The 23,894-nt window shown below is 43.9% G+C and overlaps 1 protein-coding gene across 1 annotated transcript; it reads left to right on the forward strand.

Moving 5' to 3' along the window:
- The first annotated feature begins 13,905 nt into the window (after positions 1-13,905).
- On the forward strand, positions 13,906-17,266 carry LOC106568160 (homeobox protein Nkx-6.1). The gene is made up of 3 exons (XM_014138241.3): positions 13,906-14,963; positions 15,334-15,506; positions 16,223-17,266. The coding sequence occupies exons 1-3, from the start codon at positions 14,417-14,419 to the stop codon at positions 16,466-16,468; spliced, it is 966 nt and encodes a 321-aa protein (XP_013993716.1). The 5' UTR covers positions 13,906-14,416; the 3' UTR covers positions 16,469-17,266.
- Positions 17,267-23,894: the final 6,628 nt, after the last annotated feature.

The following is a 23,894-nucleotide window of genomic DNA, read 5'->3' on the forward strand; positions in this document are numbered from 1 at the left end:
CATAACATTCTGGAGTTTATGCAAATTGCCATCATACAAAATGAGGCAGTAGACTTTGTGAAAATTAATATTTGTGTCCTTCTCAAAACTTTTGGCCACGACTGTAGCACTGTGTGCCTCCCATAGTCTTCTGGACTTGGGGACTGTGAAGAGACCTCTTGTGGCATGTCTTGTGGGGTATGCATGTGTGTCCGAGCTGTGTGCCAGTAGTTTAGATAGACAGCTTAGTGCATTCAACATGTCAATACCTCTCATAAATAAAAGTAGTGATGAAGTAAATCTCCTCCCCTTTCAGCCAGGACAGATTGACATGCATATTATTAATTTTAGCTCTCTGCGTACATCAGAGAGCCAGACGTGCTGCCCTGTTCTGAGCCAATTGCAATTTTCCTAAGTCCTTTTTTGTGCCACCTGACCACCCGACTGAACAGTAGTCCAGGTACGGCAAAACTAGGGCCTGTAGGACCTGCCTTCTTGATAGTGTTGTTAAGAAGGCAGAGCATTGCTTTATTATAGACAGACTTCTCCCCATCTTAGCTACTGCTGCATCAATATGTTTTGACCATGACAGTTTACAATCTAGTGTTACTCCAAGCAGTTTAGTCATCTCAACTTGCTCAATTTCCACCTGATTTATTACAAGATTTAGTTGAGGTTTAGGGTTTAGTGAGGGTTTTGTTCCAAATACAATGCTTTTAGTTTTAGAAATATTTAGGGCTGACTTATTCCTTGCCACCCACTCTCAAACTAACTGAAGCTCTTTGTTGAGTGTTGCAGTCATTTCAGTCGCTGTAGTAGCTGATGTGTATAGCGTTGAGTCATCCGCATACATAGAAACTCTGGCTTTACTCGAAGTCAGTGGCATGTCGTTAGTAAAAATTGAAAAAAAGCAAGGGGCCTTAACAGCTACCCTGGGGGAATTCCTGATTCTAACTGGATTATATTTGATAGGCTTCCATTAAAGAACACTCTCTGTGTTCTGTTAGGCAAGTAACTGTGTAAAGCCATAACACATATGTTTTTCCAGGAGCAGACTATGATCAATAATGTCAAAAGTCTAACAAGACAGCTGTCTGGCCATTCTACCATAAATGCCTGATTGGTGGTGTGCTGCAGAGATGGTCGTCCTTCTGGAAGGTTCTCCCATCTCTACAGAGGAACTCTGGAGCGCTGTCAGAGTGACCATTGGGTTCTTGGTCAGCTCCCTGACCTAGGCCCTTCTCCCCTGATTGCTCAGTTTGGCCAGGCAGCCAGCTCCAAACTTCTTCCTTTTAAGAACGGTGGAGGCCACTGTGTTCTTGGGGACCTTCAATGCTGAAGAAATGTTTTGGTACCCTTCTCCAGATCTCGACACAATCCTGTCTCGGAGCCCTACGAACAATTCTTTTGACCTCATGGCTTGGTTTTTGCTCTGACATGCACTGTCCAGTGTGGTACCTTATATAGACGCTGGGCCAATTGTGCGCCGCCCTATGGGACTCCCAATCATGGCTGGTTGTGATACAGCCTGGAATCGAACCAGGGTCTGTAGTGACGCCTCTAGCACTGAGTTGCCTTAGACCCCTGCGCCACTCGGGAAACCAGCTATGTTTTTTTTAAAGGCAGTAAATGAGGCTGAATGAACTGGTTCGCTGCCAGACAAGGCTCCGCTGATAGCCAGGTGTAGCAGTGGTAAGGTGTTGGGACAGCTTTATGTAGGCCCTAACAGTTTGTGGGCACCGTTTGTCACCGTTATAGTGCAATTCATGCATTGTTTAGTGTTGTGTTCTGTAGTGGCTTCGCTGGCATACATCCCACATTTATTTATATAATTTTTGCTCCAAGATTTATACGCTAAAATCGCCACTGGGTCTGAATACTTTCCGAATGCACTGTATTTTACAACTTGTTTCTAGCATGAAGCATTGCGGACCTGTTTCAATTTCTGTCACACCCTGATCTGTTTCACCTGTCTTGTGCTTGTCTCCATCCCCCACCAGTTGTCTCCCTTTTGTCCCTATTATCTCCTGTGTATTTATACCTGCTTTTTCTGTTTGTCAATGCTGGTTCATCGTGTCAGGGAGTTCCAGCGTGTTTCCCGTTTTTCCTGTTTCTCTAGTTTTGTTTTCTAGTCTTCCCCGTTCTGACCATTCTGTCTGCCCTGAGCCTGCAAGCCGTTCTATCCCTGAATGACTTTGCCTTGGATTACTGACCTCTGCCTGCCCTCGAACTGTCCTTTGCCTTCCCCCTGTGTTAAAATAAACCTTCTGAGATTAGAACTATCTGCCTCCTGTGTCTGCATCTGGGTCTTATCCTGAGTCGTGACAGTACGAACTAGCTATGACTGACCCAACAGACTCAGACCAGCTCTGTAACGCTGTCTCCTTCGAAGGAGCCACCATTGGAAGACACAAAGAGTTCCTTCAAAGCCTTATGGAAAGACTCCAGATCTTGGTGGAACACCATGACCACGCTTTCAATGCATTACTGGAGCTATTCCGCGGATTATCTACCAGGCAGCAAGCCACTACGGTCACCTCCCAGACTCTCAGTAACCCTCCTACCAGTGGTGATTCTCCCCAGCCTACCCTGACTTCCAGTGAACCCCACTTAGCTCCTCCGGGACGCTATGTGGGAGATCCAGAAACCTGCCGGGCGATTCTCTCCCAGTGCTCTCTCATCTTCGAGCTGCAGCCTTCTTAATTTCCCTCGGACCACTCGAAGATAGCGTACCTGCTAACGCTCATGTCTGGGAGAGCACTTGCCTGGGCTACGGCGGTGTGGGAGCAACAATCCACTGTTTGCCTCAGTCTGGAGGAGTTCATGGCGGACCTAAGAAAGGTGTTCGATTCTCTGTTGTCTGGGAGAGAGGCTGCTCAGAAGCTACTTCAACTGTGTCAAGACTCCCGTAGCGTGGCAGACTACGCAGTGGATTTTCGCACTTTTGCCACCAAGAGTGCCTGGAACCCGGAAGCCCTGTTTGACACATTCATTCGAGGTGGTTAAAGACAAGCTCACAGCCCGGGAGCTGCCCATGGACCTCAACTCTCTCATAGCCTTGACCATACGGATCGATGGGCGGCTACGGGAATGTAGGAGGGAGAGGTCTGTTCCCGGTCACACTCGCTCGTCCACGATTCCCACCTCGCCTCTGAGGAGTTCTGAGTGATTCCAGAGTTCTCTCGGGAATCACAGAGGGCAGTCGACTCATCTCCTCCGGAGCCCATGCAACTGGGCAGAGCTAGATTGTCTCCTGACTGAGCACCAAGAGCTGTCTGTATTGTTGTATTACAGGGCATTACATATCTACCTGTCCATTAAAAGACCATGCTCAGGGCCTCCCGAGTGGCGCAGTGGTCTAAGGCACTGCATCGCAGTTGCTAGCTGTGCCATTAGAGATCCTGGTTCGAGTCCAGGCTCTGTCGCAGCCGACCATGACCGGGAGACCCATGGGGAAGCGCACAATTGGCCCAGTGTTGTCCGGGTTAGGGGAGGGTTTGGCCGGCAGGCATGTCCTTGTCCCATCGTGCTCTAGTGACAAATGTGGCGGGCTGGGCGCATGCACGCTGACACAGTCGCCAGGTGTACGGTGCTTCCTCTGACACATTGGTGTGGCTGGCTTCTGGGTTAAGCGGGCATTGTGTCAAGAAGCAGTGCGGCTTGGTTGGGTCATGTATCAGAGGACGCATGGCTCTCGATCTTCGCACTCCCAAGTCCGTATGGTAGTTGCAGCGATGAGACAAGACTGTAACTACCAATTGGATACGACAAAATTGGGGAGTAAAGGGGATTAAAAAAAACATGCTCATCGGTAGGTAAGAGTACGCTGGTGAGCCATACAGGAAGTTTCCAATCTCCCCTTACTCGTAACCCTCTTCATGCCATCCTGCTGTAGGGTGACCGGTCCAAATCTCTCCGTGTGCTCATTGACTCTGGGGCTGATGAGAGTTTTATGGACATTACCCTGGTGTCGTAGCGGTCGTAGCTGGGTATCTCCAGCTACGTCCATTCCCATGGACGTCACTGAGCTGGATTGTCAGAGGTACCCACAATACGGTTCCTATCGACCTGCGAGTGTCAGGTAATCACAGTGAGTTTATACAGTTCCTGCTCATTGAATCACCTTATGTACCTGTGGTTTTGTGGTTTTTGTGGCTTCAGAGGCACAATCCCCTGATCGACTGGGCTACTGGATCTACATGGGTTGGGGCCAGTACTGACACGTGCATTGTCTGAAGTCAGCGGAGCCTGCTTCGGAATGTATTTCTGCTGGCTTGGGAAAAGCCTCGGATCTCTCCACTGTTCCCGCAGAGTACCAGGACCTCAAGGAGGTTTTCAACAAGGCTTGCGTCACATCTCTTCCTCCATCTGCGCTATCGACCTACGACTGCACTATCGACCTTCAACACCGCCTCGGGGGTGGATTTAGTCCCTGTCGGGTCCTATGGAAAGGTGCATTGGGGACTCTTGAAGCTGGAAGTATTCGTCCATCTGCCTCCTCCGCCAGAGAAGGGTTCTTCTTTGTGGAGAGAAAAGACAAAACCCTGTGTCCGTGTATCGACTACCGGGGCCTTTCTGACATCACGGTTAAAAAAGTTACCCGCTAACACTCATCTCCTCGGCTTTCGAGCCTCTCCAGGGGGCTACCATCTTCTTGAAGTTGGACCTTCGGAACGCCTACCATCTGGCTCGGATACAGGAAGGAGACGAATGGAAGACAGCCTTTAACACAGCTAGCGGGCACTACGAGTTCCTGGTGATACCATTCGGACTGACCAAAGCTCCCGCAGTGTTCCAGGCCCTGGTCAACAATGTGCTCCGTGACATGTTGAACCGGTTCGTGTTTGTCTATCTCGACGACATCCTCGCTTTTTCCCGGTCAGCTCAAGAGCACGTCCTCCACGTCCGACAGTTCCTCCAGTATCTCCTGGAGAACAAGATTTTTGTTAAAGCAGAGAAATGTGAAATCCATCGTTCCACCATCCCCTTCCTACGATACGTCATCGCTGCAGGAAATATTCAGATGGATTTCGACAAGGTGAGAGCGGTGGTGGATTGGCCTCAACCCACATCCAGAGTGCAGCTGCAATGTTTTCTGGGGTTTGCTAATTTCTATCGCCACTTCATCCGGGGTTACAGCACCCTGGCTTCCCCCTCTCAAATCAAATCAAATCAAATGTATTTTTATATAGCCCTTCGTACATCAGCTGATATCTCAAAGTGCTGTACAGAAACCCAGCCTAAAACCCCAAACAGCAAGCAAAGCATGTGAAAGAAGCACGGTGGCTAGGAAAAACTCCCTATGAAAAACTCCCTAGAAAGGCCAAAAACCTAGGAAGAAACCTAGAGAGGAACCAGGCTATGAGGGGTGGCCAGTCCTCTTCTGGCTGTGCAGGGTGGATATTATAACAGAACATGGTCAAGATGTTAAAATGTTAAAATGTTCATAAATGACCAGCATGGTCAAATAATAATAATCATAGTAGTTGTCGAGGGTGCAACAAGCACGTCCGGTGAACAGGTCAGGGTTCCATAGCCGCAGGCAGAACAGTTGAAACTGGAGCAGCAGCACGGCCAGGTGGACTGGGGACAGCAAGGAGTCATCATACCAGGTAGTCCTGAGGCATGGTCCTAGGGCTCAGGTCCTCCGAGAGAAAGACAGAAAGAGAGAAAGAGAGAATTAGAGAGAGCATATTTAAATTCACACAGGACACCGGATAAGACAAGAGAAATACTCCAGATGTAACAGACTGACCCTAGCCCCCCGACACATAAACTACTGCAGCATAAATACTGGAGGCTGAGACAGGAGGGATCAGAAGACACTGTGGCCCCATCCGATGATACCCCCGGACAGGGCCAAACAGGCAGGATATAACCCCACCCACTTTGCCAAAGCACAGCCCCCACACCACTAGAGGGATGTCTCCAACCACCAACTTACCGTCATAAGACAAGGCCGAGTATAGCCCACAACGATCACCGCCATGGCACAACCCAAGGGGGGGGCGCCAACCCAGACAGGAAGACCACGTCAGTGACTCAACCCACTCAAGTGACGCACCCCTCCCATGGACGGCATGGAAGAACACCAGTAAGCCAGTGACTCAGCCCCTGTAAAAGGGTTAGAGGCAGAGAATCCCAGTGGAAAGAGGGGAACCGGCAAGGCAGAGACAGCAAGGGCGGTTCGTTGCTCCAGCCTTTCCGTTCACCTTCACACTCCTGGGCCAGACTATACTTAATCATAGGACCTACTGAAGAGATAAGTCTTCAGTAAAGACTTAAAGGTTGAGACTGAGTCTGCATCTCTCACATTGGTAGGCAGACCATTCCATAAAAATGGAGCTCTATAGGAGAAAGCCCTACCTCCAGCCGTTTGCTTAGAAATTCTAGGGACAATTAGGAGGCCTGCGTCTTGTGACCGTAGCGTACGTGTAGGTATGTACGGCAGGACCAAATCGGAAAGATAGGTAGGAGCAAGCCCATGTAATGCTTTGTAGGTTAGCAGTAAAACCTTGAAATCAGCCCTTGCCTTAACAGGAAGCCAGTGTAGGGAGGCTAGCACTGGAGTAATATGATCAAATTTTTTGGTTCTAGTCAGGATTCTAGCAGCCGTATTTAGCACTAACTGAAGTTTATTTAGTGCTTTATCCGGGTAGCCGGAAAGTAGAGCATCGCAGTAGACCAGCCTAGAAGTAACAAAAGCATGGATTAATTTTTCTGCGTCATTTTTGGACAGAAAGTTTCTGATTTTTGCAATGTTACGTAGATGGAAAAAAGCTGTCTTTGAAACAGTCTTGATATGTTCTTCAAAAGAGAGATCAGGGTCCAGAGTAACGCCGAGGTCCTTCACAGTTTTATTTGAGACGACTGTACAACCATCCAGATTAATTGTCAGATTCAACAGAAGATCTCTTTGTTTCTTGGGACCTAGAACAAGCATCTCTGTTTTGTCCGAGTTTAAAAGTAGAAAGTTTGCAGCCATCCACTTCTTTATGTCTGAAACACAGGCTTCTAGCGAGGGCAATTTTGGGGCTTCACCATGTTTCATTGAAATGTACAGCTGTGTGTCGTCCGCATAGCAGTGAAATTTAACATTATGTTTTCGAATGACATCCCCAAGAGGTAAAATATATAGTGAAAACAATAGTGGTCCTAAAACGGAACCCTGAAATTTACAATTGATTTGTCAGAGGACAAACCATTCACAGAGACAAACTGATATCTTTCCGACAGAGGCCAGAACTTGTCCATGTAGACCAATTTGGGTTTCCAATCTCTCCAGAAGAATGTGGTGATCGATGGTATCAAAAGCGGCACTAAGATCTAGGAGCACGAGGACAGATGCAGAGCCTCGGTCTGACGTCATTAAAAGGTCATTTACCAGCTTCACAAGTGCAGTCTCAGTGCTATGATGGGGTCTAAAACCAGACTGAAGCGTTTCGTATACATTGTTTGTCTTCAGGAAGGCAGTGAGTTGCTGTGCAACAGCTTTTTCAAAATTTTTTGAGAGGAATGGAAGATTCGATATAGGCCGATAGTTTTTTATAATTTCTGGATCAAGATTTGGCTTTTTCAAGAGAGGCTTTATTACTGCCACTTTTAGTGAGCTTGGTACACATCCGGTGGATAGAGAGCCGTTTATTATGTTCAACATATTATGTTCCATGGGACAAAACTAGGTCCAGAGTATGACTGTGGCAGTGAGTAGGTCCAGAGACATGTTGGACAAAACCCACTGAGTCGATGATGGCTCCGAAAGCCTTTTGGAGTGGGTCTGTGGACTTTTCCATGTCAATGTTAAAGTCACCAAAAATTAGAATATTATCTGCTATGACTACAAGATCCGATAGGAATTCAGGGAACTCAGTGAGGAACACTGCATATGGCCCAGGAGGCCTGTAAACAGTAGCTATAAAAAGTGAGTGAGTAGGCTGCATAGATTTCATGACTAGAAGCTCAAAAGACGAAAACGTCATTGTTTTTTTTTTTGTAAATTGAAATTTGCTATCGTAAATGTTAGCAACACCTCCGCCTTTGTCGGATGCACGGGGGGTATGGTCACTAGTGTAACCAGGGGGTGAGGCCTCATTTAACACAGTAAATTCATCAGGCTTAAGCCATGTTTCAGTCAGGCCAATCACATCAAGATTATTATCAGTGATTAGTTCATTGACTATAACTGCCTTGGAAGTGAGGGATCTAACATTAAGTAACCCAATTTTGAGATGTGAGGTATCACAATCTCTTTCAATAATGGCAGGAATGGAGGAGGTCTTTATACTAGTGAGATTGCTAAAGCGAACACCGCCATTTTTAATTTTGCCCAACCTAGATCGAGGCACAGACACGGTCTCAATGGGGAAAGCTGAGCTGACTACGCTGACTGTGCTAGTGGCAGACTCCACTAAGCTGGCAGGCTGGCTAACAGCCTGCTGCCTGGCCTGCACCCTATTTCATTGTGGAGCTAGAGGAGTTAGAACCCTGTCTATGTTCGTAGATAAGATGAGAGCACCCCTCCAGCTAGGATGGAGTCCGTCACTCCTCAACAGGCCAGGCTTGGTCCTGTTTGTGGGTGAGTCCCAGAAAGAGGGCCAATTATCTACAAATTCTATCTTTTGGGAGGGGCAGAAAACAGTTTTCAACCAGCGATTGAGTTGTGAGACTCTGCTGTAGAGCTCATCACTCCCCCTAACTGGGAGGGGGCCAGAGACAATTAATCGATGCCGACACATCTTTCTAGCTGATTTACACGCTGAAGCTATGTTGCGCTTGGTGACCTCTGACTGTTTCATCCTAACATCGTTGGTGCCGACGTGGATAACAATATCTCTATACTCTCTACACTTGCCAGTTTTAGCTTTAGCCAGCACCGTCTTTAGATTAGCCTTAACGTCGGTAGCCCTGCCCCCTGGTAAACAGTGTATGATCGCTGGATGATTAGTTTTAAGTCTAATACCGCGGGTAATGGAGTCGCCAATGACTAGGGTTTTCAATTTGTCAGAGCTAATGGTGGGAGCCGTCGGCGTCTCAGACCCCACAACGGGAGGAGTAGAGACCAGAGAAGTCTCGGCCTCCGACTCCGACTCGCTTAATGGGGAGAACCGGTTGAAAGTTTCTGTCGGCTGAATAAGCGACACCGGTTGAACATTCCTACAGCGTTTCCCTCCAGAAGCCATGAGAAAGTTGTCCGGCTGCGGGGACCGTGCGAGGGGGTTTATACTAACGTTACTATCTGTACTTACTGGTGCACAGACGCTGTTTCCTCCTTTCCTACACTGAAATTGCCCTTGCCTAACGATTGCGTCTGAAGCTGGGCTTGCAGCACAGCTATCCTTGCCGTAAGGCGATCGTTCTCCTGTATATTATAAGTACAACGACTGCAATTAGAAGGCATCATGTTAATGTTACTTAGCTTTGGCTGTTTGAAGGCCTGACGAACCATGTCCAGATAAAACCTCCGGGGTGAAAAAGTTGAATGAAAAAAGTTGAGTGAGGGAAAAAGTACAAATATGAATGAAAAAAGTTGAGTGAGGGAAAAAGTAAAAATATACGGTAATGAAAAAGTAAAAAAACCGTCAGGTAGCAAAGTAAGATCGGCAACAAACCGCACAGCAGCGTAAACAAGTCTGCAATCTCAGCACTCACCTCTCCCAAGGTTCCTTTCACGTGGTCTCCAGCAGCTGACAGGGTGGTCTCGAACCTCACGCATCGATTCTCTACAGTTCCCATCTTAATCGATCCGGACTCATCCTGTCAGTTTGTGGTGGAGGTCAATGCCTCGGATGTCGGAGTGGGGGCCGTCCTGTCCCAGCGTTCTGCCCAGGACCAAAAGCTGCATCCCTGCACCTTCTTTTCCCATCGTCTTAACCCCACTGAGAGGAACTATGACGTGGGAAATCGAGAGCTATTTGTGGTTAAGATGGCATTGGAGGAGTGGAGGCACTGGTTAGAGGGGGCGGAACATCCATTCTTAGTGTGGACTGACCATAAGAACCTGGAATATCTCTGCACCACCAAGCTCCTCAACTCAAGGCAGGCTCGATGGGCCCTCTTATTCACTTGTTTTAATTTCACTATCTCCTACCGCCCGGGGTCCAAGAATGTAAAACCTGACGTGCTCTCACGCCTGTATAGCCCTGCGGCTTCACCGTCTGACCCAGAGACCATCCTCCCTACCTCCTGTCTGCCGGCTGAACTCATCTGGGGTATAGAGAGTCGGGTCCGTAAGTGGGAGCCCGGCTAACTGGATGTTTGTCCCGGACTCTGCCCGTTCTCTGGTCCTGGCACATTCTTCTAGACTCACCTGCCATCCTGGCTCGCGTTGGACCTTGGCTTTCGTCCTACGCTTTTGGTGGCCCACCATGGTTCCTGACGTCTCTGAGTTCGTCGCTGCCTGCACTGTGTGCACAGAATAAGACTCTGCGGCAAGCTATGGCTGGCCTTCTTCAACCACTCCCTGTTCCTCACCACCCCTGGTCTCATATATCCCTGAACTTCGTCACTGGTCTCCCTCTGTCAGATGGCGACACCGCCATCATGACGGTGGTGGATAGGTTTTCCAAAGCCACTCATATCATTCCCCTTCCCAAGTTGCCCTCAGCCAAGGAGACGGCCCAGCTCATGGTGCCGCACTTCTTTCGGATCCATGGACTTCCGGTTGACATGATCTCTGATCGCAGCCCTCAGTTCTCGTCCCGGTTCTGGAAGGCGTTCTGCACCCTCAATGGGTCATTGGCCAGCCTGTCATGCACAGTCTAACGGCCAGTCGGAGTGAGCCAATCACCACCTGGGGCCAGCAACGTGTGTGGATGGAATACACCTGCAACACCCTACCCTGCCCTGCCCTGCTCGGCCACTGGTCTCTTGCCCTTTGCGTGTTCCTTGGGATATCAGCCCCCGCTCTTCCCTGAGCAAGAGGAAGAAGTCAGCATACCCTCTGCTCAGATGTTCGTCCGCCGCTGTCGTCGTACCTGGAAGACAGCCTGGTCCACTCTTCTCAAGACCCTCTCCAGATATTACTGACCTTTTTCTGCCCTTGACCTGCCCTTTGCCTGCCCCCTGTGTTAAAATAAACCTTCTGAGATTCTAACTATCCACCTCCTGTGTCTGCATCTGGGTCTTATCCTGAGTCGTGATCATTTCCTTTAATAAAAGGTAGGCCTATGGCATACATACCCTTTCATACCCCCTAAATTCGAGTGTTGGATATAACCTAACAGCCTTCACTGATAAGGAGGAAGACTATTTAAAGAGTGCATGGTGGGTGAAGAAATTGACCACAAATCTAAAGTCTAATTTCATCTTTCAAACAGGTAGGCCTACCTCTTATTTCTTAAATAGGAAGAAATAGGCTCCAACACAAAGCCCTCTTGTTGTTAGTAAAGTTTAATTAAAATTAAGACATTGAAATGAATTATGCCTACTCAAATGTGCCTAATTTCAGCACCATGAGCTGCCCTTCTCCGATTGATTGTGCTGAGGCTGCTGCTTCAAGTTTCAGCACCACAATCAATGTAAGTTACTCGAATCTGGCTTATTGTGAATTCAATAATTCTGATACATACATTATGGGCAAGAAAAATACTGTTTTTAATCAAATCAATTATATTACCAAGCTATCAAAATGTACCTCTGGTCCTTCGGATCTTCGCGCTCTCCTCAAACTGAACATAGGCTATAGTAGCGCTATTCAACCCTTAGGTCTGGAACCGGCTGGTTTTCTGTGCTACCTGATAATTAATTGCACCCAGCTAAATCAGTCCCTGATTAAAGGGGAACAATGAAAAAACGCAGTTGAACTGGTTTCGAGGCCAGAGTTGAGTTTGAAGGGTGTGTAGGCTAGTCCGCCCGCGCACCGTTTAGGGAAGAAACCTTTGAGTCTCCTGTACTGCCACCGTAGGCCTACACAGCACAGCCATTGGTTAGGCAGCACACAAACATGCTTATGATCAGCAAGAGCAGAGCCGACCGGGAATCAGGGTTGGAATATGCATTACACACTGTAGTTTTATTTATACCATCCCACAAATATACCTTTGCCCCGTGCTTCTCCGAGCATGAACTTTGTAGCCTATAGGCTATGGATCATTTGATTGAGCTCACACTAAATAGCCTATCGGTGCACTTGATATTACGTGCTCAGCCGAGAATCAGAGGTGAGGGGCGGCATCGGACACAAATTGATATATAGCTTAATAAGCAACTAATTCTAAAACAAACTATAAAATGAGAAATATTGAAATGTCATCAAGTACATTACTCTCCACTGGACTAGATTAAAAAAATATGAAACCCTCCCCTTGACTGAAATTGAAAAAGTATGACCCTCCCCCATTTCCTCCAGGTAAACATTCTGTAAATGTCGATCCATATCTTAGAATAAAAATATATAATCAGTTGAGGTCCAGATTTGATAAAGTAATTGCTAGAAAATATTGGTGAAATCCAGCGTTTTATTAACTGCAGTATTAGAGTATACCACAGGGTGTCACTGGTGTCTTGCAATCCTTAAATCTAGTTTAGGAATAGGGTGCACTGTAGCCTAGACCTACTGAAACAGCGGTGATACATGTGCTTATTTTTTCCAATGCAGAAGAATAATATTGACATCCGTTGTTAAAGACTTTTAAGTCTTCAATAGCCGATTAATTTAATGGTTATTCGTGCATTACATTTTCTCACTCTCAATTGATAGCCTATGCCCAGACAGCATATACCTATGCTTGAATTAAAATCAATACCAGACCGTTACCAATAATAATTTGATAATAGTATAGCCGGTGAAACAATATCCCAATAAAGACATGTACAATTCTGTTGAGGATGTCATACAGAGACAAAAAGTCCCCATATGTATTTATATTAGAATAGTTAAAGTTTTGTGTGTTCTCAATATTGATCTAATTAGGCTACAAAAGCACAAACACACGCACACAGACACCGTGCTACATTTTAATCCAGGAGCACATAAATGACAACGTTTGGCCTACTATTTGGTCTACTATTACTCCATAATAGATCATGGCGTATTACCCATATTTAGGTTTATCTATGGCTTAATGCAGAGCCATATATTTAGATACATGGCTAAATGCATATCTCAATAAGCTATGCAGCTTCTTTATTAAATAAAATGTTATTTGTCACATGCTCCGAATAAAACAGGTGTAGACCTTACAGTGAAATGCTTTAGCCTACAATTCATATGAATACATATGGATGGATAAACTACATTTGGATCTAGTAGTCTATGTCACATGATGAGCAACAAACTCAAACTGGACAGTTTTATCTCCATCTCTTCATTCAAAGACTCAGTCATGGACACTCTTACTGACAGTTGTGTCTGCTTCTCGTGATGTATTGTTGTCTCTACCTTCTTGCCTTTGTGCTGTTGTCTGTGCCCAATAATGTTTGTACCATGTTATGTTGATACCATGCTGTCATGTTGCATTGCAACCATGCTGTGTTGTCATGTGTTGCTACCATGCTATGTTGTTGTCTTAGGTCTCTCTTTATGTAGTGTTGTGTTGTCTCTTGTCGTGATGTGTATTTTATTCCCAGCCCCGTCCCGGCAGGAGGCCCTTTTGCCCTTTGGTAGGCCGTCGTTGTAAATAACAATTTGTTCCCTAGTTTAATAAATGTTAAATAAAAATAAAATAAGTAAATAAAATGAGCACATGCAGATGTCCCTTTATCTAAAAAAAATAGATGTAGAATTGACTCGATTGATTCGGTTCCTTTTGTGTTTAAATGCGGTTCTGATTGCAACTGTTTGAATGTGCAAATCAAAACTATTATGGCGAGCCAATGAGGACACACTCCTAAATCCTGTTGGCTCTTGCACTTGACACACTGCGTACGTCACCGTCGGATTACCCAATCGCAACATAAACACCTCATCTACTTTCTGTTTACTCTCAAAGTTTTTACTTTTGCCTCAAAAGACATCGGAAAGTGATGATAATGTTTTATTATCTTAAAGATCGTCTTGTGCATCGGAAAGAAGGGGTAGCTTTTTATCAATAGATTTCAAACATTCAACAATATCAATTTCTCTAAAGCAGTCTGCCCAAATCAGTGAGGACAACTTCGGAAATTCATCCTATTTGAACAACTTCATTCCCAAGATTTACAAGGTTGAAGAAGCGGCGTTATCCCTGTAATAATGACTTTTGAATCCCTGCGAAATTAATCTGGGATTTCATTTTGCCATGGTTTAGTTTTAAAACAGGACATTTTCATTTTAGATAGACCATTTTTCAGGCGTGCACATTTTGAAGATTTGGGCTAATATAGGCCTACCCCAAAGGAAACGTGTATTGTTTTGTCTGTTGGTCGATTTGAGCAAAACTTTGCATTATTAGGCATCTTGAGAGCGTGAGCATTGAGGATATTTTTTTGAGAAAACCGTCACATTTACCTAGTCTCGGTTATGTTAGCAGTGGGGCAGATGGACGGGTCCCGACAGAGCGCTTTCCTCCTAAGCACCGCACCTTTAGCGGCTCTGCATAGCATGACGGAGATGAAGACCCCACTATACCCAGCCTACCCATTATCTTCCACCGGTCCGGCCTCTTCTACATCACCTACTGCCACCTCTCCAAACCCCGGTGGCATCCCGATGTCCTCACCGGGGATAAAAACATCCTCCGGAATGTCATCGCTCGGATCGCTCCATCAATGCATTGCGCTAGGCACACCTCATGGAATAAACGACATCCTCAGTCGTCCTTCGGTTCTTGCCCCAGGAGCTGCTGCTGCCGTTGCTGCGTCCTCTTCTGCCGGCATCTTGTCCGGACTGCCCCGCTTCAGTAGCTTGAGCCCCCCGCCACCCCCTGGACTCTACTTCAGCCCCAGTGCTGTGGCAGTGGCTCGCTACCCCAAGCCCTTGACAGACCTTCCAGGAAGAACCCCGATATTCTGGCCAGGAGTCATGCAAAGCCCACATTGGAGAGACGCCAGATTCGCATGTTCACCGCGTAAGTAACTAGTCCACGTTTTTGAGCTATCTGAACTTCAGTTTATCGTATTTTGATGCATGATGTAGGCCTATGGGCTGGAGGGGTTATTAATTATTCCCGAGTAGCCTATGATATTTCATACTAAAAACGGAAGCAGATCTGACTTGAGTGTTTAGCTGCAATGTGCATTAAAATTGACTAACGAAGGCTTATTTTATAACAGCTCAAATTAAGTTGATTGTGATATTATAATGAGAATAGCCTAACAGTAGGCCCATCCCAACATCAAATAAATGTCAATAGCCTAATATTGGCACATTCTATCAATGCATAACAATAGGCGACATTTCGTTTAATGAATTAGAAGCTTTATGTTTTACATTTTCAGATCAAAATTCTATACTGCTTGACAAAGATGGAAAAAGAAAGCACACACGTCCCACCTTCTCTGGACAGCAAATATTTGCCCTAGAAAAGACTTTTGAACAAACGAAATATCTGGCTGGACCGGAGCGAGCACGACTTGCCTACTCGCTGGGAATGACAGAAAGCCAAGTAAAGGTAAGACATATTCTGAAATAGTCTTTATAAAGTCCAATAAGATGTTTAATAAATAGCCTAGTTAACCTGTCACTAAGGAGGAGCACAAAGGCCTCTTGCATAGCCTCTTCTACTCAGTTAGAATTTGTCTCACGCTTTCCATTAAAGTGCCTCATGCATTTTAGACAATAATGTTTCTTTCGTTTCAATATTCATAAATACATAGATATCGCCTACATTTAAAGTCGAAAAACAGTGGTCGAACTAATCTAAATTAAAATGGCTGTCTTTTGCATTTAATAATACATCTTTAAAGATAATTCTCAAATAATTGTTGTCATATTCACAACTATACATTTTTCTAAAATATTAGTATGTATAACTAATAACTGAATAATACATTACACTATAATTTAACCAAACAATTTGTTAATTTATGTCATGGAAATGTGGAAATAATGGTAGCAACGTTTTGCACAGCAGCATATAGAAAATGTGCATGTTTGCAAACAACATGGAAAGATATTGAGTCCCTTTTTCTGAATGCATTATTAGAATGACATATAACCTATCTGTTGACTTCACGTGACTTAGACGTATGCCCTTTTACTTTGGCAGGCGAAGGCTACATACATTATTTGTAAATGTCTGGTTGTTAATCAATATCTTTGCAATAGAGTCATGGGTAATCATATTATTTGTTGATTGCATGTAATCAACGAATATTAACCTTTTAGGTGTGGTTTCAAAACCGAAGAACGAAATGGAGAAAACGCCACGCGGCTGAGATGGCTTCGGCAAAGAAGAAGCAGGATTCGGAGACGGAGAGGCTGAACGGGGCCTCGGAGAATGAAGACGACGATGATGATTATAACAAGCCGTTGGACCCTAACTCAGACGACGAGAAAATAACACAATTACTGAAAAAACACAAACCAATCTCCTCACTCCTTATTAATACATCAGAAAACGACAGTTCGTAGACAGACACGGGGAAAAATACGTTTGATGAAACATTTCATCGTGGAACTGGTGCAGGTTGTGTCTCTTTTTTCGTCCAAAATTTTAAATGAATAAGTTTGCACGAGGACGGAGGATCAAAGGAATAGACGCAATTGTGTAGTCTGGAACAGTGGCCAAAACATGGACACCATTTATAGAAGTTTGAACATTACGAAGATGATACTTACATGTAAATAGAAACGTGAGTTGTATTCAATAGAAATTATATTACTGTGAATATTTATGTGTAAAAAACTTTTTTTTGTATAGAAAGCACTGCTGAGTCTCTTCCTCTTAGTTGTTCCGACGTCTGACATCGTTACAGCTTTGTCAAATGCAAAAAGCATAGCGTATATTTTCATGTTTAGTTTTGTTTTTGAAACTTGACATATACATTGCATTTCATAGTGAAGTAATAAGATCCACAAGTTTGTAGGGCCCAATTTTCAACCATTAGGGCCTCCAAAAAAATATCAGAACAAGCTTAACAGGGAACCCCATTGGGTCTGTGGACTATAATATTTTTTTTAAATATATATTTACAAAATAAATGGAAATGAAATTAGCCACATATTTTAAGTGTAAAGAATACCGGTTGTGACGCAATTGAAGTACATTTGTAAAATAAATGCACATTGTGTGTTTCTCTAATGGTAAAATGGTTTCCCCTCACACTTTACTTAATTTATATAATGTTTTAAGTTTGTAACAGTGATTGAATCCTGCAAAAATGTGTATCGCGGGTTCATATGTATTGCACTTAAAAAAAAATAAAAGGGAAGATTAACGTTGCTTTACTCTGGATATACATAAAACAATTAAATTGCGTTCTTGGCAGTAATCACCTGATGGAGGACATAAAGGGAGAAGCATAGGAGGAAGCTCAGTATTTTATTTAATTTCGTTTTATTTTATCTACCTATCAATTTCTATTTGTGCACGTTAACGAAAGACACATGAATGTATAATATTTATATGTAAATATATCATATTTGGAGATATGATGGTTACTATTCATCTTAATTTAGGGGTTATCTTTCTTAGCAGGGCGACGTAAAGTGGTTTTCTATTTGTTTATGCAAACATTTCATATGTATGTATGATGATGATGATGATAATTATGATTATTATTGATGATGATTACATTATGCCACTATTCCTTCCAAGACATGCGATGATGTAGGAACATCTATTGTTGCCTATAACCAAGCTATAATAACAACAATGATTATTATTATTTATAATTATTAATATTTATAATAAAACTATAATAGCATCCACTCTTCAGTGTTTTTATCAAAAAATATTCTGCCCTCTTTCCCTAGATTACTGAATCACAAAATATAATTTTGAATTTCGGATCGAATAAGTAAGCCTTGACCACAGAGGGTCTGACTAGTAGCCTATTGACTTGCATTTACAGCATCGCATATCGTCGATATTAATGAATTAAAATTGTGTATCTGGCTGAAATTGTTCTATGTGTGATGGAGTGAAGATATATATATTCGATGGGCAGAATGTGTTTCAACAGTCACAGTTAAAACATGGCCTGAAAAGTTCATAATTAATTTATCTGGCGCAGAATCTAGAAAATTCACTCTGCAATGTCTGTGCGTCTACAGATCCGCGTGATTACATCAGCATGTTCTTTTAAAATTGGAAATCCCTCAACCGATGTACAAACAGTTCCAGCAAATATTTAATTGATCACATGTGGTTCGAAGATGCGGCTTTCGCCAGGTATAGGAGACTCACTGTTGGTAAATACTGGATTTAAGACTTTAGTGAGCAGAGTCTGTGAATAGTGTCATCAAAATGTGGTCTTTATGATAGGTCTAGAGACAAATGCTCATTTCTAAATCTAATCTGCAGTTGTATTGTACATTTGCAATATAGTAGGCCTAATAGCAGACCTACATCTATACAATGACAATTTTGAGAGAAAAAAAAGTCAGTTCATGAAACTGAAAGAATACAACGATTTCTCAGTTAGATATGATTTCGAATGCAGAAATTGTTAGTTGCTCCGACTTAAGCCTCTACGAAGTACTGGCTACCAGACAGAAGGACCTGTAGAATGTGCTTATGAATGATACAGTACACTACTGAGGGCAGTCACGCAGTAAAAGGCTTGTAGACTTGAAAGGTAGGCCTATGCGCACCAGTACAGTCTGCTATTTGTATCATCACTTTATTCCGGGTAGGCCTTCATTGACTTTCCTAGTTAAATAAAGGTTAAATAATAAAATGTCAGATCAAAATAGATGTATTGAAATCCTGCAGTTGCACTACATCTTCAAGAGAACGTGGACAGAGTGACAACTTAGTAAGTCAAAATACACTGCCACCACATTTTTAACACGATGTTGATTGACACAAGTAGGCTACAAAAGCAGACAATTATGATTTGTAATTCTCAAACTAGAATTATTATTGGGGCATATTTAAGAACATATTTTAGAATTGAACTCCTGTGTATATTTGATGCCATTTATTAAAAGCACTAGGGCATAACAGGAATGCAATAGTTCCAACCTTCATGTTTCAGTTTCACGCATGCGACTCTCCAAGTATTATAGGTCTACTTTTACAGATGTCCGGTCGTGTTGGCGGAATAGTCAAATAAGAACTGCACAGGTAAACATGGTTTTATATTTTCACTGAAATTATGTCACCGTCAAATGACAACACCATGAATACGTGAAACATCGGGGCCGTTCAAGAGTCGTCACTAGTTACCACAGCTACAAGTCATAAACCCCGCCTATTTCGACAATTTCTCTTATTAAAATGTGATTTTAAATATAATTGTATTTAACAAGTGGCATCAATAAGGCATCATAGCTTTCAACTGGATTCACCTGGTCAGTTTGTCATGGAAAGAGTAGGTGTTCTTAATGATTTGTATAATCGCTGTATATGGAAACTCAGCAAAAAAGAAACGTCCTCTCACTGTCAACTGCGTTTATTTTCAGCAAACTTAACATGTGTAAATATTTATATGACCATAACAAGATTCAACAACTGAGACACAAACTGAACAAGTTCCACAGACATGTGACGAACAGAAATTGAATAATGTGTACCTGAACAAAGGGGGGGTCAAAATCAAAAGTAACAGTCAGTATCTGGTGTGGCCACCAGCTGCATTAAGTACTGCAGTGCATCTCCTCCTCATGGACTGCACCAGATTTGCCAGTTCTTGCTGTGAGATTTTACCCCACTGTTCCACCAAGGCACCTGCAAGTTCTCAGACATTTCTGGGGGGAATGGCCCTAGCCCTCACCCTCCGATCCAACAGGTCCCAGACGTACTCAATGGGATTGAGATCCGGGCTCTTCGCTGGCCATGGCAGAACACTAACATTCCTATCTTGCAGGAAATCACACACAGAATGAGCAGTATGGCTGGTGGCATTGTCATGCTGGAGGGTCATGTCAGGATGAGCCTGCAGGAAGGGTACCACATGAAGGAGGAGGATGTCTCCCCTGTAACGCACAGCGTTGAGATTGCCTGCAATGACAACAAGTTTAGTCCGATGATGCTGTGACACACCGCCCCAGACCATGACGGACCCTCCACCTCCAAATCAATCCCGCTCCAGAGTACAGGCCTCGGTGTAACGCTCATTCCTTCAATGATAAACGCGAATCCGACCATCACCCCTGGTGAGACAAAACTGCGACTCGTCAGTGAAGAGCACTTTTTGCCAGTCCTGTCTAGTCCAGCAACGGTGGGTTTGTGCCCTGCAGGTATGAAGTTCGGATGTACTGATCCTGTCCAGGTGTTGTTACATGTGGTCTGTCACTGTGAGGATGATCAGCTGTCCGTTCTGTCTCCCTGTAGAGCTGTCTAGGCGTCTCACAGTACGGCCATTGCAATTTATTGCCCTGGCCACATCTGCAGTCCTCATGCCTCCTTGCAGCATGCCTAAGGCACATTCACGCAGATGAGCAGGGACCCGGAGCATCTTTGTTTTGGTGTTTTTCAGAGTCAGTAGAAAGGCCTCTTTAGTGTCCTAAATTTTCATAACTGTGATCTTAATTGCCTACCGTCTGTAATCTGTTAGTGTCTTAACGACCGTTTCACAGGTGCATGTTTATTAATTGTTTATAGTTCATTGAACAAGCATGGGAAACAGTGTTTAAACCCGTTACAATGATCTGTGAAGTTATTTGGATTTTTACGAATTATTTATTATTATCTCTGTTGCCATGCATCTGCAAAAAGTTTGCTCAGATGTGCGAGTGCCTTTTGAATTACGAATTATCTTTGAAAGACAGGGTCCTGAAAAAGGGACGTTTCTTTTTTTGCTGAGTTTATATATATATATATATATAAATGTACTGTATATAAATGTACTGTATATATATATATATATACAGTACAAGTCAAAAGTTTGCATACCCCTACTCATTCAAGGGTTTTTCTTTATTTTTGCTATTTTCTACATTGTAGAATAATAATGAAGACATCCAAACCATGAAATAACACATATAGAATAATGTAGTAACCAAGACAGTGTTAAACAAATCAAAATATATTTTATATTTGAGATTTCTCAAGGTTGCAACCCTTTGCCTTGATGATAGCTTTGCACACTCTTAGCATTCTCTCAACCAGCTTCATGAGGAATGCTTTTCCAACAGTCTTGAAGGAGTTCCCACATATGCTTAGCACTTGTTGGCTGCTTTTCCTTCACTCTGCGGTCCAACTCATCCCAAACCATCTCAATTGGTTTGAGGTCGGGTGATTCTGGAGGTCAGGTCATCTGATGCAGAACTCCATCACTCTCCTTCTTGGTAAAATAGCCCTTGCACAGTCTGGAGGTGTGTTTTGAGTCATTGTCCTGTTGAAAAACAAATGATAGTCCCACTAAGCACAAACCAGATGGGATGGCGTATCACTGCAGAATGCTGTGGTAGCCATGCTGGTTAAGTGTGCCTTGAATTCTAAATAAATCACTAACAGTGTCACCAGCAAAGTACCCCCACACCATCACATCTCCTCTTCCATGCTTCACGGTGGGAACCACACAGCCGGACATCATCTGTTCACCTACTCTGCTTCTTACAAAGACACGAAGGTTGGAACTTAAATTTGGACTCATCGACCAAAGGACAGATTTCCACCTGTCTAATGTCCTTTGCTCGTGTTTCTTGGCCCAAACAAGTCTTCTTCTTATTGATGTCCTTTAGTAGTGGTTTCTTTGCAGCAATTTGACCATGAAGGCTTGATTCACGCAGTCTCCTCTGAACAGTTGATGTTGAGATGTGTCTCTTGCTTGAACTCTGTGAAGCATTTATTTAGGTTGCAATCTGAGGTGCAGTTAACTCTAATGAACTCATCCTCTGCAACAGAGGTAACTCTGGGTCTTCCATTCCTGTGGCGGTCCTCATAAGAGCCAGTTTCATCATAGCGCTTGATGGTTTTTGCGACCTCACCTGAAGAAACTTGAAAAGTTCTTGACATTTTCCAGATTGACTGACCTTCGTGTCTTAAAATAATCGACTGTAGTTTCTCTTTGCTTATTTGAGCTGTTCTTGCCATAATATGGACTTGGTCTTTTACCAAATAGGGCTATCTTCTGTATACCACCCCTAAATTGTCAAAGCACAACTGATTTCCACAAATGAACTTTTAACACGGCCCACCTGTAAATTAAAATGCATTCCAGGTGTCTACCTCATGCAGCTGGCTGAGAGAATGCCAAGAGTGTGCAAAGCTGTCATCAAGGCAAAGGGTAGCTACTTTGAGGAATCTCACATATTACATTTATTTTGATTTGTTTAACACTGTTTTGGTTACTACATGAATCTATATGTGTTATTTCATAGTTTTGATGTCTTCACTATTAAAACCAATTTTGACATTTGTGACTGTGCTATTTAGTGGAAACCCTGTTCAAGTTAGAGGCCTTAACATTTGGCAATTTTTAAAGATTTGGCCATCAGTCCTACTAAAGATCTTTATGTTTGTAGGCTATCCCAGTATAACTGGCATGCATTTTCTAAATGTACTGGAGTGAAATACAGACCACGTAATGCTTTTTTTCTTTGCAAAAGCCAATGTTTGACTTTTATCCTTTTTACTCAATTACTCCCATTACTCCTATCACTGTGCTCTTATTCCCCTTTTCTGTTCAGACTGGCAGTGAAAATGAATTTCTCTTGCACAAACTGTGAGTTCCTTGAAGGCATCCTATTCGGGGAAACTACCTCCAACCCAAAGTGTGATGCACGAGGACCATGCAACCTGAGAGAGAGCTCATGAGACCAGCAAGCTGGTGACCAGCGTGAATAGTGGTTAAGATGACTAGCTACTCCATTATTATTAAATTGAGTAGTTAGGCCTTCTGCAGTGGCCACACTCAATGGAATGTTTTCAGATGGAGGTTGCGGTATGGCAATGTCATGTCATGGCGCTGGGGAGATAGCTCCTCTATGTACCTGGCATCTCACACTGCCACATGGGTCAGTGCAGTGTGTGCTACTTGTCATTCTTAGCTGCTGCTACTTTTCAATTTATTTTTATGGCTATAATATCAGTCAGCACAAAAAGCACTCAAAATGAGCTTTGTCCTGTCCACCTCCTCAAATGGATTTTGAATGAGTATTGAAATGTGGACTCACTCTGGGTAAGAACTAAAATGTGTATGTTTTATAAAAAAAAATCGAGTTATTCTGAAAAGCAGCAACCAAAGTGGTTATCACTGGACTAGTTTTCATTTTGGCACGACGAGGCCTCTCAATAAAACTGGTGGAAGAATAAGTATTTCCACCCAAAATATTCTGACATTGGTGATTTTATTCTTGTGAGATTTTTACAAGATGTGATTTCTAGCACAATATGAGTGCTAGAGTGTTAAATATGAGCTGTTGATGCACCGGTGAACGCTGGTTCTGTGGGTTCCAGGTGTGGAGAACACTGGTTCTCTGGGTTCCAGGTGTGGAGAACACTGGTTCTGTGGGTTCCAGGGGTGGAGAACACTGGTTCTCTGGGTTCCAGGGGTGGAGAACACTGGTTCTCTGGGTTCCAGGTGTGGAGAACACTGGTTCTCTGGGTTCCAGGGGTGGAGAACACTGGTTCTGTGGGTTCCAGGGGTGGTGAACACTGGTTCTGTGGGTAACACAGGGGTGGTGAACACTGGTTCTGTGGGTAACACAGGGGTGGTGAACACTGGTTCTGTGGGTTCCAGGGGTGGTGAACACTGGTTCTGTGGGTTCCAGGGGTGGTGAACACTGGTTCTGTGCGTTCCAGGTGTGGAGAACACTGGTTCTGTGGGTTCCAGGTGTGGAGAACACTGGTTATGTGCGTTCCAGGTGTGGAGAACACTGGTTCTGTGGGTTCCAGGTGTGGAGAACACTGGTTCTGTGCGTTCCAGGTGTGGAGAACACTGGTTCT

This window comes from Salmo salar, chromosome 13 (assembly GCF_965601325.2).
Source record: "Salmo salar chromosome 13, fSalSal1, whole genome shotgun sequence".
Taxonomy (NCBI): Eukaryota; Metazoa; Chordata; class Actinopteri; order Salmoniformes; family Salmonidae; genus Salmo; species Salmo salar.

Bases quoted from the DNA above. Each gene is read 5' to 3' on its own strand.
- LOC106568160 (XM_014138241.3), top strand. From the start codon at position 14,417: ATGTTAGCAGTGGGGCAGATGGACGGGTCCCGACAGAGCGCTTTCCTC. The intron at 14,964-15,333 runs GTAAGTAACTAG...TTACATTTTCAG, and splicing joins CAGATTCGCATGTTCACCGC to ATCAAAATTCTATACTGCTT. The intron at 15,507-16,222 runs GTAAGACATATT...TTAACCTTTTAG, and splicing joins TGACAGAAAGCCAAGTAAAG to GTGTGGTTTCAAAACCGAAG.